At 66.7% G+C, this 16,834-nt stretch overlaps 1 protein-coding gene across 2 annotated transcripts in view; it reads right to left on the bottom strand.

Annotated features, from left to right (window-relative positions):
• Positions 1–15,624, bottom strand: part of ARHGAP23 (Rho GTPase activating protein 23) — a 34,051-nt gene extending 18,427 nt beyond the window's left edge. Inside the window, exon 1 of one of the 2 annotated variants that reach the window (XM_041471599.1) lies at positions 15,544–15,624. In XM_041471599.1, coding sequence (XP_041327533.1) covers positions 15,544–15,558 — 15 coding nt within the window. In that variant the 5' untranslated portion in view covers positions 15,559–15,624. Of the gene's footprint in view, positions 1–9,851; positions 9,955–15,543 lie in introns of those variants that run through there. The other variant, XM_041471598.1, reaches the window with a different exon arrangement.
• Between the last annotated feature and the right edge of the window lie 1,210 nt (positions 15,625–16,834).

Genomic DNA, 16,834 nt, shown 5'->3' with positions numbered 1-16,834 from the left:
TTTTTTTTTCTTCCCCCCCCCCCTCCCTTTTACTTTTTTCCCTTTCATTTCTTCCCTTCAATTTTTTTCCCTTCTTTTTTATTTATTTTTTTTCCAATCCGCCCCCTTCTTCCTCCATCACCCCGGGCAGCATCCCACCCTCCCCGCTTCCTCCTCTCCCTCCTCCCGGCCCCTTCCTTCCTTCCTTTCCGCAGGGCACCGGGCGATGCCGGGGACACGGAGCGACTTGTCACCCTCTGTCACCACCGGGGAGAGCTGGGGGGGCTGCGGGACACCCCAGGTCCCCTCTGTGTCCCCAGCTCTGTCCCCTCCTGGCAGTGGGGTGGGGGGAGCAAGTATCCTGCACCCCGAGAACCAAATCCCCCCGGGGGGCCAAAACAGCCCCGTGGTGGCCAAAAATATAAATATCCCCCCAGAGACACACGCAGCACCTCACGGCCCTCTCAGTGCCTGTGGCAAAAAAAAAGAAAAAAAAAAAAAAGGAAAAAAAATTTAAAATATATAAATATTTTTAAATTTTAAAATATTTTTAAATTTAAAAAAAAAAATTAAAACAAATTTTTTAAAAAATTTAAAATGTTCCAAGGACAATTCCCAGCTGGAATTAAACCAAGAGCCCCCCCAGCCCCACCTCTCACTTTGGGGGATACCCAGGCCTGGCGGGTCCCCTGCTGTCCCCCAGGCACAGCGCCACCACCCCCGCGGGTCCATCCGGGCCCCCTGGCAGCGCTGGGGACCCCAGGGACAAGAAGCCACCCTTGTCGCTGCTGCCCGCAGGGGGACAAATCCCCTTCCCCACCCCCGCCCCCTCCGTGCGTCCCCAAACCACGGAGCCAAAATTTGGGAGGAATAAGGAAAAGAGCGGCACCTCGGGGAGCCCGGCACAGCTCGGCTTGGGGCTGGCAGCGTCCCCCGGGCTGTCCCCTGCCGCCCTGCCTGTCGCTGTCCCCGCTCGAGGGGGTCCCGGCCGCATTCCTGCCGTGCTGGAGCCGAGGGGAGCGCGGCCCCGCCGGGAAATGCCGGGCATTGCTGGCATTGCAGCCCCGGGCCGGGCCGGGCACCCCCCGGGCCTCTCCTGCCGTCCCCCAGCCCGCCAGCGTGATGCCACGCAACCCCCAGTGCTGGGGACACGGAATGCGGGGACACGGGGGCGCGCTGCGGGGGCAGGAATGTCCCCAGTGTCCCCCCAGGTGACACGGACCTGCCCCAAACAGCTCCAGCACCCGCCCCGAGGCCGGCCGGGTGGCGTGGCCTGGTGGCAGCCGTGTCCCCGGGGACCCCAAGTGTCCCCGGAGACCCCAAGTGTCCCCAAGGACCCCTCGGCACACCGGGGGCCCCGGCCCGGTGCCGCCACAGCCGCGACAAAGCGGGATGGAGACACGGTGTAGCCAAAGCCCTGCCTTGGAGCAGCACCCCCGGGCCACCCCGGTGTCACCGGGGCTGTCCCCGGGGGCTGTGCCGGGCTCGATCGCTGAGCCAGCCCGGGGACAGCCCGGGGACAGCGCGGGGACAGCGCGGGGACAGCGCGGGGACAGCGCGGTGGCCTCGCCCCGGCCCGGGGACAGGCAGCCGGCGTGTCGCAGCTCGCAGAGCCGCCCCGCTGGAGCAGCCAGCCGGGGCTGGGGGTGCGAGCAGCGCCGGGGGGGCTTCACCGCCCGGCTCAGAGGGGAAATCCAGCCGGGAACGGGGCTGGATCCCGCCGGGGCACAGCTGGGGACAAGGGGTGCCATCCTGTCACCTCCTCAGCCCCGCGTGGCCGCGCCGAGCTGCCCCAGCAGCCCCGAGGGTGCCTGGGGAGGGGTCCCCGAGCCGGGGAGGGGTCCCCGAGCCCCGGCGGGGGCACAGGGAGGGGACGGTCCCTGGGAGTGTTCCCGCAGCCCAAAGCGGGGAAGGTCAGGCGGCGCTGGCCGGGGCAGATTCCACCCCGAGGAATGCCTGGACGCCTTCCAGAATGTTCCGTTTGCACAGGAGTGTCCTAAATACGCTCCAAAGGGAGCTCCCGGCATGCACAGGGACACGGCCGGGGGACACCGACAGGGGGACATGGACAGGGACACACGGACAGGGGACACGGACAGGGGGACACGGACAGGGGTCACCGACAGGGGGACACGGCCTGGGGGACACGGATGGGGACACACGGACAGAGGGATATGGCCTGGGGGACACGGATAGGGACGCACGGACAGGAGGACACACGCACAGGGACACACGGACAGAGGGATATGGCCTGGGGGACACACACAGGGGAACACAGGGACAGAGGGACGCACAGCCAGGAGGACACACGGCCTGCTCCCTGTATTGAGGGATGCCCACCCCTGACCCCGATGCCACCCGCCTGTCCCAGCCCTGCTGGTCCCGAGCCCACCCCCCCTGCTCTGAGCGCGGTGACATCGCCGGGCTGCAGCCGCTGCTCCCAGCTGGGGACATGTCACCGGCTGTCCCTGCCAGCGGCGCCATCGCCCTGGCACGCGGCGAGGATAACGTCAGCCTTTGGGCAGCGACAGCGACAGCGACAGCGACAGGCAGCGCTGCCACCACCGCGGCCACACAGCCGCCCTCCTGCGGCCGCTCCTCCCGCACGGACCCCGCGGGCGGGGCGGGGGGGACACAGCCGCTAATCCCCCCCCCCCAGAAGGGCCAGCTGAGATTAGGGTCAGAAAAATGAGGTTTGAATAGGATTGGGAGGAGGAGAAAGCCCTGATGAGACAATAACCCATTTCCAGGCCTTTCACGGCACAGCTGCCTTGGGGAAGGGGGTCGGGGGTCCCACACGCCCTCCCAGGCAGCGTTTGAGGGGGACGGCACCCCGAAAAAGAGCCGAGATCGATGCTCCCTGCAGGCAGGAGCTGCTCACACCCTGGGCAGGGCGGGGATGCTCCGGCAGCGGGACCTGAGCCGGGGCAGGGGGTGAAGTGACAGCAGGACGCGGGTGGGGACAGGTGACCACGCCGGGAGCAGCCGGGCGTCCCTCCCGGCCGCGCCGCAGCCTCTGGGATTAGGGATCGGCGGGAGAAAGCATTTTAATTCTCTTTAACTCGAGCCGGGGCTGAGGAGCTTTGCAGCTCAGCGGGGATTTCAGCGGGGTGCTGGCACGCTGCAGCGCCCCCCGGGATGCTCCAGGCCCCTGCGATGCTCCCACCCCAAGCCCACCCAGCTGGGACTGGGGGGAAAGCAGGGTGGGAGCCCTGGGGGTGCAGGCACATCCCAGGCGGGAGCAGCAGCGCTGGGCTCAGCGGGGATTTCAGCGGGGTGCTGGCACGCTGCAGCGCCCCCCGGGATGCTCCAGGCCCCTGCGATGCTCCCACCCCAAGCCCACCCAGCTGGGACTGGGGGGAAAGCAGGGTGGGAGCCCTGGGGGTGCAGGCACATCCCAGGCGGGAGCAGCAGTGCTGGGAAAAGGAGGGAAAAGGAGGGAAAAAGAGGGGAAAAAGAGGGAAAAGGAGGGAAAAGGAAGGAAAAGAAGGGAAAAGGAGGGAAAAGGAGGGAAAACCAGCTGGGTGATGGACAGAACCCCCCCAGGCGCCTCCCGGTGCCAAGTCCCAGCCTGGGTAGCACCTCTCAGGATGGATGCAGCACCCCTGGGAGGGTGGCAGTGCTGCGGTGGCTCTCAGCTAATGCCAGCAGGGTTTGCTCCAAGCATCCATGGAGATTCCCAGCAGCCTCTTTTCCCACAGCCTGGTTGTCAATAGAACCCCCCGAGCCCCTCACGGCACCGCTGGGACCCCAGAAACCTCTCAGACCTCACGGGGGACATGGAAAAGCCACCAGAGCCCAGGGCTGGGTGTCCTTGTCCTCAGTGCCGGCTCTGGGGACAGCCCAGGACAGGGATCCCATGGGAGATCCAGCACTGGGGGCTGGCTGGGCATTGCCCTGCTCCCACATCCCACCCCACGCCACTCAAGGAGCCACATCCACATCCCTGTCACCCCCAGAGCAGCCAGGAGCAGGGTGGTGACAGTGCCTGGGTGACACCAGAGCCAAGGGGAAGCCACCAACCATCCCTGTGACATTCCTGGGTGTTAACGTGGGAAAGGAAACCCTTCCTTTCCCTCCCTCCCTCCTTCCCTCCCTCTCTCCTTCCCTCCCTCTCTCCTTCCCTCCCTCCCCACTCCACTTTTTCTCTGGGCTGTCTCCACTCCGGGTGGCTCTGTCCTGTCACCAAACCCATTCCCTCCTGGCACTGTCACCCCGAGATGCCACCCCGGACCCGCAGGGATCTCACTCCTGACACAGAGCAGCAGCTCCAGCCCGCCCGGTCAGGGGGTCCCTGCTGCCACACCCAGAGAAATTTGGGAACCCCAGAGCCTCATTCCCTTTCCTGGCATCTCCTCGCCAGTCCCGGTGCCCGCTGTGGCTCTCCGGCCATGTGGCACTGTCCCTGCCGGTCCCCACCGCTGCTGGCATCCCTGGGGGCATTCCTGGGCTGCAGTTGTTGGATTGCCCCCGTGCACAGCCCTGCAGGTGTCACCGGCCGATGTCACTGCAGGTGTCACCGGCAGATGTCACTGCAGGTGTCACCGGCCGGTGTCACCGCGTTGGAGTGACAGCGTGCTCGCGGCTCCTCCCTGTCACAACTCCAGGGCAGGACACGGCTCCATCCCAGCCCTCCCGAATCCCACAGGTGGTGGGGACAGGGGACAGAACCACAGGGCTGTAGGACATCCGCAGGACACATCCCAGGACAGCCAGTCTTGGGGACACTTTAGGCAGCGAACCCCTCTCCAGGGCGCCGGGCTCTGTCCCTCCCCGCATCCAGCTCTGCCAGCTCCCTGTCCCTCCTGGACTGTCCCCAGCACCCGGTGCCAGCGCCCCGAGGCAGGGACAAGGCTGGGGACACACCAGAGTCAGCACAAGGACGGGAACCACGGAGCCGGAGCCACTCCAAGGAGGAGTCTTCATCTCCCAGCCCAGGAGGAAGCGGGACCACGAGGGCCATGCTGGGGCTGCCTTCATCGCCAGCTCCTCCTCCTCCTCCTCCTCTGCCCCATCCTAAAAACGGCGTTATCGGCAGCAGGCCCTAGAAAAGTAACAGGATTCCGTTTCCTGTTTTTCCCATGGAAACCCTCAAATAGAAGCTGGCCTCATTAGGGCCGTTTTTCGGGTCTCTGTTTTTTTCAGCCGGGCTAACAATGAGCCATTTCCTCCGGCGGCTCCAGAGGCACCTTGCGCTCCGCTCCCGCTCCTGGCGGCGGAAAATCCGACCCAGGGAGGTCAGGGGGAGGCTGCAGCTCCCTCCAGCCCCTGCCCCGTGCAAGGACGGGGGGCCTGGGGCGGAGAACCCCCCATGAGCCCCCCACAGATGTGAGGGACACCTTTGGGGCGATGCCTGAGGGTTTGGGAGGGAGCACAAACCCCACAGTCCTTGCTGCACGGTGGAAATAAGGAGCCAAAAAGGTCCTGAGCTTCCCGCGGCCACAGCGCGGACAGGAGATGGCTTTGGGGACACGGCTTTGGGGACACCGAGCTCCAGCAGCGTTTTCCTGGGATAAGGAGCAGCCCAACATTTTCCCTCAGCCCACACGCGTCCATCGGCCGAACGTCCAGTCCGTGTCCCCTCCCCGGCCGGGGGCATCGCTGTCCTGCCCCTGCTGCCACACCAGTCACCGCCAGCCCCGCTGGGGACCACGCTTGGCCCTGAAAAGCGCTGGCAGCGCAGCCCGGCCCCCGCCCGGCGCGGCACAGAAAGAGCCACTATGTGCCACAATGGCCCGATTGTCCCCCGGAGCCACCGGGCTCCGTCCCGCCCGCCCCGGGGCTGCCCCACGCGCTGGCCCCATCAAGGGACCCTCTGTTGCCCTCGGGGGGTGGCAGAGGGGGGGGACGTCGCCGTGGGCACCCCGGGGTGTGCGGTGACAGGTCGGGGGTGCCACCGGTGGTGGGTGACCAGAGGGGCGATGGGGACCTGGCTGGTCACCGAAGGGGACGCGAGCCGGGGGCTCAGGGCTATGGCAGGAACCTGTTCCCAAGCCTGGGATGGCTCCTGGGATCCCAGATCCTTCCTGCTGCGTTTGGAAAAGGGATTCTGCTGGGTCCCATCCCAGGGTGAGAGCAGGGGCTGTCCCCACTGTCACCAGGGCTGTCCCCATTGTCACCAGAGCCACCCCACGGACACCAGGGCCATCCCTGTTGTCACCAGGCTTCACTGCACAGCCACCAGAGCCACTCCTGTGGTCACCATGTCCCATCTCCATGGCCACCAGGGCCATCCCCACTGTCACCAGAGCCACTGCCACAGTCACCACTGCCTCGATTTGGTCACTTTGGGACAATTCATCCCCTCCTCCCCAAGGCCAGCCCAGTTCCAGCTTCACCCCTCAGAGACTGGGGCTGACCCCACACCCCAACACCCCTAAAACCACCCCTAAAACCACCCCTAAAACCACCCCTAAACCCTGGTGACACCGAACCCATGGGGAATGTGACAATCCCGAGCTGCCGGCCCGCGCCACCGCGGCTCTTGCTCCACGCCAAGGTGTGCCGGGCTGGCAATTAGCGAGGACTTAATGAACTCCTGGGGAGAAGCCGCTGCGGAGAAAGGAGGCGACCGCTCCAGGGGCTCCGGGCAGGAGGTCGGCAGCGCCTTTGGAGGAGCCACCTGGGGCAGCCTGAGCCGGGCAGGTTTTGGGAGAGCCGGGCGGGTTTTGGGATGGCGAAGTGGGTTTGGGGATAGTCAGGAAGGTTTTGGGAGAACCAGGCAGATTTTGGGAGAACCGGGCAGGTTTTGGGATATCCGGGAGGGTTTTGGGATAGTCAGGAAGGTTTTGGGATAAGCAGACAGGTTTTGGGATATCCGGGAGGGTTTTGGGATAGTCAGGAAGGTTTTGGGATAAGCAGACAGGTTTTGGGATAGTCAGGAAGGTTTTGGGAGAAGCAGACAGGTTTTGGGATAGTCAGGAAGGTTTTGGGAGAAGCAGGCAGGTTTTGGGATAGTCAGGAAGGTTTTGGGAGAAGCAGGCAGGTTTTGGGAGCGCGCTGTGGCCCAGCTGGCACAGCCGGCCCTGCCGCTGGCGGGCTGGAGGCAGCCAGGTCGATATTTTCCAACTTGAGAGCTTAAAATAGGTCATCTATCTCCATTCCTTTTTAAATCAGGTCTTGCTGCCTTGCCGAAGACAAACTTGGTTTATTAATGGGACGGCACCGACTTGAAACCTAATCCTGTTTTTTTCCCTTTTAATGAGAATAAAAGGCCATCCCGGGGCTCGGCAGCTTCCCAGGACAGCCCCCCCATCCCCGTGTGTTTTCTCCCCGTGAGTGGCTCCACGTGAACTGGGGAGAGGCTCCAAATTCCAGTTTGGAGCCGGTCCCACACTCAGCATCCCCCACACCGACCCCGAGCTGTCCCCCCATGCCAAAGTCCCCAAACCCACAGTCCCCAAACCCAAATTCCCAAACCCATAGACCCCAAACCCAAATTCCCAATCCCATAGAACCCAAAACCAAATTCCCAATCCCACAGCCTCTAAACCCAAAGCCCCCAAACCCACGTTTCCCAAACCCAAAGCCCCCAAACCCAAACTCCCCAAACCCAAACTCCCCAAGCCCACAGCCCCCAAACCCACGGTTCCCAAGCCCCAAAAATGCCCAGCCTGGCACTGACCCTGGATGACAGCACCGGGCAGCGCTGCCAGCCCCGGGGGGGTTTGGGATCGCCCGTCACCCCCCTGTGCCCCCGCGGGGCCGGGTGCCAGCGGTGACACGGGACAGGCCAAGGTTAAACCACAGAGGTCAGAGCCCTCGCAGCCAGGGCTGGCACCAGCCCGGGGCGGGCAGCAGGACCCCGGGTGCCAGCAGGACCCCAGGCGAGCAGCGGGACCCCGGGTGCCAGCAGGACCCCGGGTGGGCAGCAGGACCCCGGGTGCCAGAGGGACCCCGGGTGGGCAGTGGGACCCCGGGTGGGCAGCGGGACCCCGGGTGCCAGCGGGACCCCGGGTGGGCAGCAGGACCCCGGGTGCCAGCGGGACCCCGGCTGGCACGGCGCGGCCCGGCCCGGTGCCCGTGCCAGGTTTCGCGCTGGCGAGGCGGGATTGCGGCAGCAGCCCCGAGCACAGGCTTTTCCTGTCTTTCAAGTTCAGGGTTCAGAGAGAAAGGAGGGGAGAAAAAAAAAAAAAAAAAAAAAAAGGGGTTAAAAAAAGTAAGTTCGGGGGTTAAGGAAAAAAGGGGGGAAAAAAAAAAAAAAAAAAAAAAAAAAGGCGTTAAGAAATGCAATTTGTAAAGCAGAGACGGCAAAAGGGTTGGGGGGCAGGAGCCATAAAGGGGTGAGGGCTTTGGGGACAGTGGGACACCGTCCGTGCCACGCAGCAAAAAAAAAAAAAGCGTTAAGAAATTAAATTTGTAAAGCAGAGACGGCAAAAAGGGTTGGGGGGCAGGAGCCATGAAGGGGTGAGGGCTTTGGGGACAGTGGGACACCGTCCGTGCCACGCAGCCCTGGGGGCGGCCGCCGGGCAGGATTTCTGCTGGCGCAGCACTAAATCCTCACAGGAGGATGGCAAAGAGCCTTCGTCCCCACACGTGGTGGGTAATGAGCCCCTCCAAAGTCACCCCAAATCCCCCAGCGCCCCAAATCACCCCAAAGCAGCGACTCGAGCCTTGCCCCAGGTGCCGCCGCCCAGGAGGGCACATTTCACCCCAAAACGCAGCAGAAAAGCCGATTCCAAGATTCAGGCACACACACACACCCACCCCCATCCCAAAATCCCGAGCGCCGGCGCCCAGCGGTACGGGGTAAGCAGGGACGGGTCCATGATTAATGCTCAGCAGCTCCTCATCCCCGAGCCACTCCGCACACCCCAATTAACCCTTTCAGGCCGGTTAATTCCCCCATGGCCGGGGCCGAGGAAGCCGAGCTCAAAAACCGAGGAACTGAGGGACAAATTCAGCTCCGGGGCCGGGATGTGCCAGTCCCACACCGCGGGGTCCCCACGGCCACCAGACCCCCGCCCCACGTCCCCCAGCACTGCCCTCATCCCCACGCCAAGGTTTCGCCGGGATTTGGCATAAAACGGGCAGGAAATGGGGCTTTAGCCAGGGCTGGGCTGGCCTTCCTTGGCACCACCGGGAGACGGGAATCGCCCTCCGGGGCAGCGGCGCCGGGCGATGCCGATGCCCACCCGCGGGTCAGCAAATCCTGGGGGGCTGCTCGGGGCTGGGGGGGCTGGATTTGACCTCCAGGAGCTCCTGGGGGGTTGCAGCCTGCCTAGAGGCGAGCGCTGGAGGGGATGGATCCGCCGGAGCCACACGGAGCCAGCCCGGCCGGGAGTTTCGGAGGAAGTGCGTGGGTGTCCGGGGGTCTCGTCCCGGGAAGGGGCAGCTCCTTCCCGGGGTCTCCCGCTCGGCTCCGGGGCCGGATCCAGGCGCCGCAGCCCCTCCGCCCTGCCACGACGCCGCTGTGGCTGGGGGCAGGCCACCGCGGCCACCAACGCCTGTGGCATGGCATGGCGTGGGTGGCTGGACACCCCCCGGCCCCGGGGGCCCTGACCCACAGCCCAGCCCCGGGGAACCGGCTCGGTCCCGGTCCGGCCCCCGAGGGGCATCACCAACACCCGGCCGCGCTGCCAGACTCGGCGCCATCCCAGCACTGCCAGTCCCGGCCCCGCACGCTCCCAGTACCTCCCAGTACCTCCCATTCCCCCAGTCCCTATTTCCCCAAACCTACAGCTCAGCCGCTATCTCCATTTCCTCCCAGACCCTATTCCTCGAGCCCACTCCTTCCCCAGTCCGCCCAGTATCCCCCAGTTCCTCCCAGACCCCGCTTCTCCGAGCCTCCTCCCTCCCCAGTCCGCCCAGTACCCCCCAGCGCCGCTCCCAGTCCCGGCTGCCGCGTCCCCGGTGTCCCCGGTGTCGCTCACCGCGGGGGCGGACGGCGGGATCCCGACCAGGCAGAAGGCGATCCCATTCATCGGGGCGCGGCGGGCGGGCTCGGCTCGGCCCGGCCCGGCCCGGCTCCGCACGGCTCGGCTCGGCACCTCCTCCGGGCGCCCGCGGCGGCGGGCGGGGCGCGGGGCGGCTCGGTACGGCCCGCCCGGCGGGAGGGACCGGCACGGCACCGGCACCGGGACGGCGGGGGGGGAACGGGAACCGGCCCCGGGACAGCGGAACCGGCACCGGGACAGGGGAACCGGCCCCGGGACAGCGGAACCGGCACCGGGACAGCGGAACCGGCACCGGGACAGGGGAACCGGCACCGGGATGGCTTGTGGGGGGAACGGGAACCAGCACCGGGATAGGAACGGGCACCGGGACAGCGGAACCGGCACCAGGACAGCTAGAACCGGCACCGGGACGGCGGGGGGGAACGGGAACCGGCACCAACACGGGGACAGCAGGAACCGGTACCGAGCTGGCACTGGGATGGGCACAGAGCAGGCACTAGGAGGGGACACCAGGATGGGCAGGGGACTCCCAGGAACAGGACCAGGAAAGGGACACCCAGGGACAGGAAAGGGACACCCGGGCATGGGCAGGGGACATTCCCGGGGACCAGGACCAGGAAAGGGACATCCAGAAACCAGGCCAGGCATGGACTTGGGACACCCAGGGATGGGGACAGGGCTGTGTCACCCAGGGATGGGAATGGGGACAGGGCTGTGTCACCCAGCGATGGGCAGGGGACAGGACTGTGTCACCCAGCGATGGGCAGGGGACACCCAGGCCAGGAGCACGGGACGGCGGGGGGGAACGGGAACCGGCACCAACACGGGGACAGCAGGAACCGGTACCGAGCTGGCACTGGGATGGGCACAGAGCAGGCACTAGGAGGGGACACCAGGATGGGCAGGGGACTCCCAGGAACAGGACCAGGAAAGGGACACCCAGGGACAGGAAAGGGACACCCGGGCATGGGCAGGGGACATTCCCGGGGACCAGGACCAGGAAAGGGACATCCAGAAACCAGGCCAGGCATGGACTTGGGACACCCAGGGATGGGGACAGGGCTGTGTCACCCAGGGATGGGAATGGGGACAGGGCTGTGTCACCCAGCGATGGGCAGGGGACACCCAGGCCAGGAGCAGGCAGGACGGAGGGACAGGGACCGTGAGCTGAGCAGGACGGGCACGGGGAGCTGGCACAGGGACAGCAGCAGAAGCAGCAGCAGCAGGGAGAGGCCAAGGCCGGGCACTGCCGGAGGCGAGGCACGGAAGGACACACGGACAGGAAACGCCAGGACAGAGGGACAGGAGTGGCGGGGACTGGCACAGGCAGACGCGGGGACGGAAACAGCCGGGTCGGGGCGGACAGACGGACAAAGGCTGACAGAGAGCCGCGGGGAAAGGAAACAGCGAGGGCGGGAAACAGCTGGACAGACGGACGGACAGAGCCTGGCCTGGCAGACTGAGGGATGGGGACAGCTGGGAGGGGGACAGCCAGCAGGGCCTGGCCTGGCTCAGCCCACTTGGACACAGCAGAGCATCCCAAACCCAGCTGGAGAAACTGCTGAGGAAACGAGTCCCACAGCTGAATTTTGGGGTGCAAACAGCACCTGAAGGGCTCCGCGGTGGCAGAAGGTGACATCCATGCCATGACACGAGCCCTGAGTCACCTGTGGCACCAGCTGGCACAGCCGGGACCCAGCAGCAGCCCTGTGGTGTGGGGGCAATTTCAGGAGGGAAACGGAGCCACGTGTGACAGGGAAGGGGGAGGAGGTGAAGAAAACCAGGAGGAAGGATGGCCACAACCCCTGGGGACACAGGGACACGGCAGGAGGGGACAGAGCCACCACAGGGACAGGCCTGGAGCCAGCAGGGCCCAGGCAGGGGCAGGTGAGCCCAGGGAGGGGCTCGGGGCAGGGCACAGCGGGATCATCTCCGTTACCCCCCCACAGCACCCCGAGACGGCTGCTCTGCTGCTGGCAGGTGTCATTGTCCCCTCTCTGTCCCCAAAAGGGGCAGAACTGCACGTGTGGGACAAAGGTGGGGGTTGGAATAAACCCCCAGAGCACCCCGGAATTCCAGGGGGACGCAGCATCCCAAATCCTGCCGCTGGCACGGTGCCAAGGGCTCCAGCACCTCCACGCGACGTCCCCGTGCCAGTGCCAGCCCCAAGCCACGCCCCGAGTCCCTCCTGGGCGGGCGTTGCCCAGGTTTGCCCCCAGGGATGCCAGCCCGTGCCATGCAGCATTCCTGGGAATGCCAGCCCATGCCATGCAGCATTCCTGGGAATGCCAGCCCATGCCATGCAGCATTCCTGGGAATGCCAGCCCATGCCATGCAGCATTCCTGGGAATGCCAGCCCGTGTCACCCCGCAATCCCGGGAATACCAGCCCATGCCACCCTGCAATCCCGGGAATGCCAGCCCATGCCATGCAGCATTCCTGGGAATGCCAGCCCATGCCATGCAGCATTCCTGGGAATGCCAGCCCGTGTCACCCCGCAATCCCGGGAATACCAGCCCATGCCACCCTGCAATCCCGGGAATGCCAGCCCATGCCATGCAGCATTCCTGGGAATGCCAGCCCATGCCATGCAGCATTCCTGGGAATGCCAGCCCGTGTCACCCCGCAATCCCGGGAATACCAGCCCATGCCACCCTGCAATCCCGGGAATGCCAGCCCATGCCATGCAGCATTCCTGGGAATGCCAGCCCATGCCATGCAGCATTCCTGGGAATGCCAGCCCGTGTCACCCCGCAATCCCGGGAATACCAGCCCATGCCACCCTGCAATCCCGGGAATGCCAGCCCATGCCATGCAGCATTCCTGGGAATGCCAGCCCATGCCATGCAGCATTCCTGGGAATGCCAGCCCGTGTCACCCCGCAATCCCGGGAATACCAGCCCATGCCACCCTGCAATCCCGGGAATGCCAGCCCATGCCATGCAGCATTCCTGGGAATGCCAGCCCATGCCATGCAGCATTCCTGGGAATGCCAGCCCGTGTCACCCCGCAATCCCGGGAATACCAGCCCATGCCACCCTGCAATCCCGGGAATGCCAGCCCATGCCATGCAGCATTCCTGGGAATGCCAGCCCATGCCATGCAGCATTCCTGGGAATGCCAGCCCGTGTCACCCCGCAATCCCGGGAATACCAGCCCATGCCACCCTGCAATCCCGGGAATGCCAGCCCATGCCATGCAGCATTCCTGGGAATGCCAGCCCATGCCATGCAGCATTCCTGGGAATGCCAGCCCATGCCATGCAGCATTCCTGGGAATGCCAGCCCGTGTCACCCCGCAATCCCGGGAATACCAGCCCATGCCACCCTGCAATCCCGGGAATGCCAGCCCATGCCATGCAGCATTCCTGGGAATGCCAGCCCGTGCCACACAACATTCCCGGGAATGCCAGCCCGTGCCTCCCCGCATTCCTGGGAATGCCAGCCCGCGACACCGCGGCTGCCAAGCGCGAGTTTTCCGTGACACCATTAAGAAAATCCCGTGTCAACAACAACTTCCTGCGGGCTCCGGAGCAGGCGCGGCGCCCCCAGAACAAATAAACGCCGCGGGAGCGCCGGAATTCGGGGCTGGATGGAGGCCACAGGGGCCGGAGCCGCTCGTGGGGTGGCAGCTCCCACATCTGTCACTCCAGGGATGGGCAGGGGACAGCCAGGGATGGGAGCAGGGAAAGGACATCAGGGAAACAGGGATGGGACCACCAAGGACATCCAGAAACCAGGGATGGTGCCACCCCGGTGCCACCCACAGCACCCAGGGTGGCATGGAGGGGTCTCTCCCTCTGGAAATGTGAGTGCCAGCATTGAGGGGACCCACAGGGTCACTGCCACCACTGCTGTCCCCTGCCCGGCCTTGGGAACCAGGAGGGGACGGACAGCGGGATGGGAGTGACGGGAGTTTGCTCCCCACAGGGCACAGCTGGACACCGCCACCCCCCACCTGTGGCACCCCCAGGACCCACAGGGGGTCCCAATGTCACCAGGCACAGGGACACCTCTCCCCCCGAGATCCCAAATCCCAGCGTCACCAGGCTCAGGGACACCTCCCTATCCACTGTCCCACCCACGGGACACCTCCCTGGCATGTGCCAGGCGGGATGTGCCCAGGGCTGCCCTCTGCCTGCCCGGCCCCGCAGCTCTGGCCATCCCGGCTGGCTCCCCTGGCCACTCTCCAGAGGGATTTCCAGGAAATGTCCCCTCCGGCTGGGTTTGGCACCGAGGGCCAACCTGACCGACGTCCGTGCCTCCCCAGCGCTCAGGCCGTGGGACGAGCAGGGACCTCCTCCCTCCGTGCCACCCGCTCCCGTCCCCTCGCGGCAGTGCCACTCCTGGGGTCCCTCTTGCTGTGTCCCCCACGAGGGGACACACGGCCACGTCCGGCCTGTGACAGCCCGGCAGGACCCCGGGCTGGCGGCAGGACCCAGCTGTGGATCCCCCTCTCGGTGTCCCCAGTGCCACCCAGGAGGTGACACAACCTGAGCTGGCCCCGCGGCCCCTCACCCTGCAGGGACAGGGACCGACCCTCGCGCGGGGTCAGGGACAAGGACACGGCGAGGGCTGAGCCCCTTCCTGGGGTGCACAGCCGGGGGGGGCTCCAGGAGAGCCCCCAGCCCCATCCCCGCTCCCGGGCACGTTCCCCACGGGTGTCCCCAAGGCGCGGGTGCCACCATGCCCCAGATGCTCCCTCCCCACCCGAGGAATTCCCGTTCTTTGTCTCCTGAGCCGCACCCCGCGGCCCCCCGGGGACACCCCGCCCCGCTGTCCCCACGTGCGGGGTGGGACAGGGCACACACCTGCCGGGCTGCCCCACGCCCCATTCCGGGACCGTCCACCCGAAAATCAGCGCCCGGCCCCCCTCCCGCTGCCCGGGCAGCCGCCCCCGCTCGCTGCCCACCCCCTTGGCAGGGCAGAGCCACCGCTGCTCGACCCCCACCCCAATCCCGGCGGCCGCAGGAGCGGATCGGGGGGGGGCAGGAGCGGATTTGGGGGAGCAGGAGCGGATTTGGGGGAGCGGGAGGGAATCTGAGGGAGCAGGAGGGAATCTGGGGGAGCAGGAGCGGATTTGGGGGAGCAGGAACGGATCGGGGAGGGCAGGAGCGGATTTGGGGGAGCAGGAGGGAATCGGGGGGAGCGGATCCAGGGGAGCAGGAGACCCCCGCCCGCCGCTCCCTGCGGAGCCGCTTCCGCGCCGCAGACAAAGGCAGCGAGAGGGGAATCCAGGCTGGATGGAAGATGGGTTTTAACCTAATCCCCGGAATTAAAATGAAGAAAAGCAAAAGCGGGGCGCGGGGAGGAGGTGGGGGGCAGCGGAATCGGGGCGGGGCGCGCAGAGTGACCCCCGGGGGCGGCGTGGGTGCCCCGCTGGGGTGGGGTCTCGCCGGGTGCCCCCCCCCCAGCGCCCTCCCGGCTCCAGGCAGGCGCTTCCAGCCGGCAGCTCCCGTTCCCTGGCGGCGGCAGCAGCACGAAGCCATTTTGAGCGGGCGGCGAGACGAAAGGGTTACGGCCCCAGCCCCTCCTTCCCTGCCCGCCAGCGGGGCCGCCGGGATAAACAACAGCGAGCCAGGGGGGCTCGGGGCCGGGAGCGGCCGGGAATCCCGGCAGCGAGGCAGCGCAAAGCCGGGCAGGGCAGCGGGGGGGCGCCGAGGACTTACGTGCTCATCCCACATCAGGGAGGGGCCGCGATCCCGCCGGGATTTGGGGAGCCCCGGGCGCTGCGCAGCATCCCCGGCTGCCGGGGGCCGCGGGTGCCGCTCCCGGCGGGGCGGAGGGCGGCCGGGCAGCGCTGCCGGAGCCTCCCGGCCGTGCCCGGTGCCGGCGGGCACATGCCAACCTGCTGCAGCTCACGGCCTAAAATTACCACGGCCCCTTCCAGAGGCGTCGCCGCCAATCAGGGCGGCAGGGAAGGCGTGCGGGCGGCTCGGGAGCTCCTCTGCATTGCAGCTGGATGTGGGAAGAGGGGATTTTTCCAGCGGGGAAAACGCAGGCGGCAGCGGGGGGCCGGGCGCTCGCAGCCCCCGGGGGGATGCTGCACCCCGCGATGTCCCCGCGGTGGCTTTGCCGGTGGGGCGGGGGACATCCCGGGGTGCGGGGTGCGGGGTGTGGGGGTGCTGATGGCGGGTGGTCACCAGCTGGGTGACATGGCCACGCTGTGGCACCCCCGGGCTCCCCCCTCGCGGGAGGGGGGGTGGATTTGGCAGCACGCGGCCCCCAACGTGCGGCCGGAGCTCGCTGCGCGCTGGGGACGTGCCGTGCCCGCAGCGCTGGCTCCGCGCGGGTCCCCAGCGCTGCCCCGGCCCCTCCAGCCCTTCGGAGGGTCGGGGGGTGCGGGGCACCCACGAGGCATCAAATCCAGCGCTGGGATCTGGCCTGAGCCGGAGCGATGGGGGAGGCGGGGGAAACACGAGGCAGAGCCCCGGGGGCTGCGGGGAGGGAGCTGAACCCCAAAATTAGGGGGGGATGGTCGGGAGGGGAGAGACCCCCAACCCAGGCACCCTCCTGTCCACGGAGAGCCACGGCACGGGGGGTCCGAGAGACCCCCAGCCCCCGGTGGGCGGCGGGGAGGGGCAGCACATCCCGGCCGGAGCGGGACGGGGGCTGGAGGCGTTGGCCGGTGAATACCGGGATGGGGAGACACGGCAAAGGAACCCCCCGGGGTTTTTCCACACGCCACGGCGGCTCCAGCCCGTTCCCCGCGCAGAGACCCCCTCCCCACATCGCGGGCGGGACCCGCCCCGGGCTGTGGCAGGAGGCGGTGGCAGAGCAGGGACAGGGTCCCGCGGCACACCTGGGCTGCGTGAGGCACACGGGGGGCGCTGGGGGTCTCAGGGGGTGCTGCCGAGGGTCCCGGCTGGGCGATGCTGCGGAGGGGCTCAGGCGGTGCCGGGGCAGCAGGTGGGCGGCGGGGAGGGGGCGGGGGGTGACGCCGAGGGCCGGGGGAAGGTG

Source organism: Pyrgilauda ruficollis, unplaced genomic scaffold (assembly GCF_017590135.1).
Source record: "Pyrgilauda ruficollis isolate IOZ18807 unplaced genomic scaffold, ASM1759013v1 scaffold270, whole genome shotgun sequence".
Classification (NCBI taxonomy): Eukaryota; Metazoa; Chordata; class Aves; order Passeriformes; family Passeridae; genus Pyrgilauda; species Pyrgilauda ruficollis.
The sequence above is the reverse complement of the archived record's forward strand: the minus strand, read 5'-3'. Positions and strand labels throughout refer to the sequence as shown.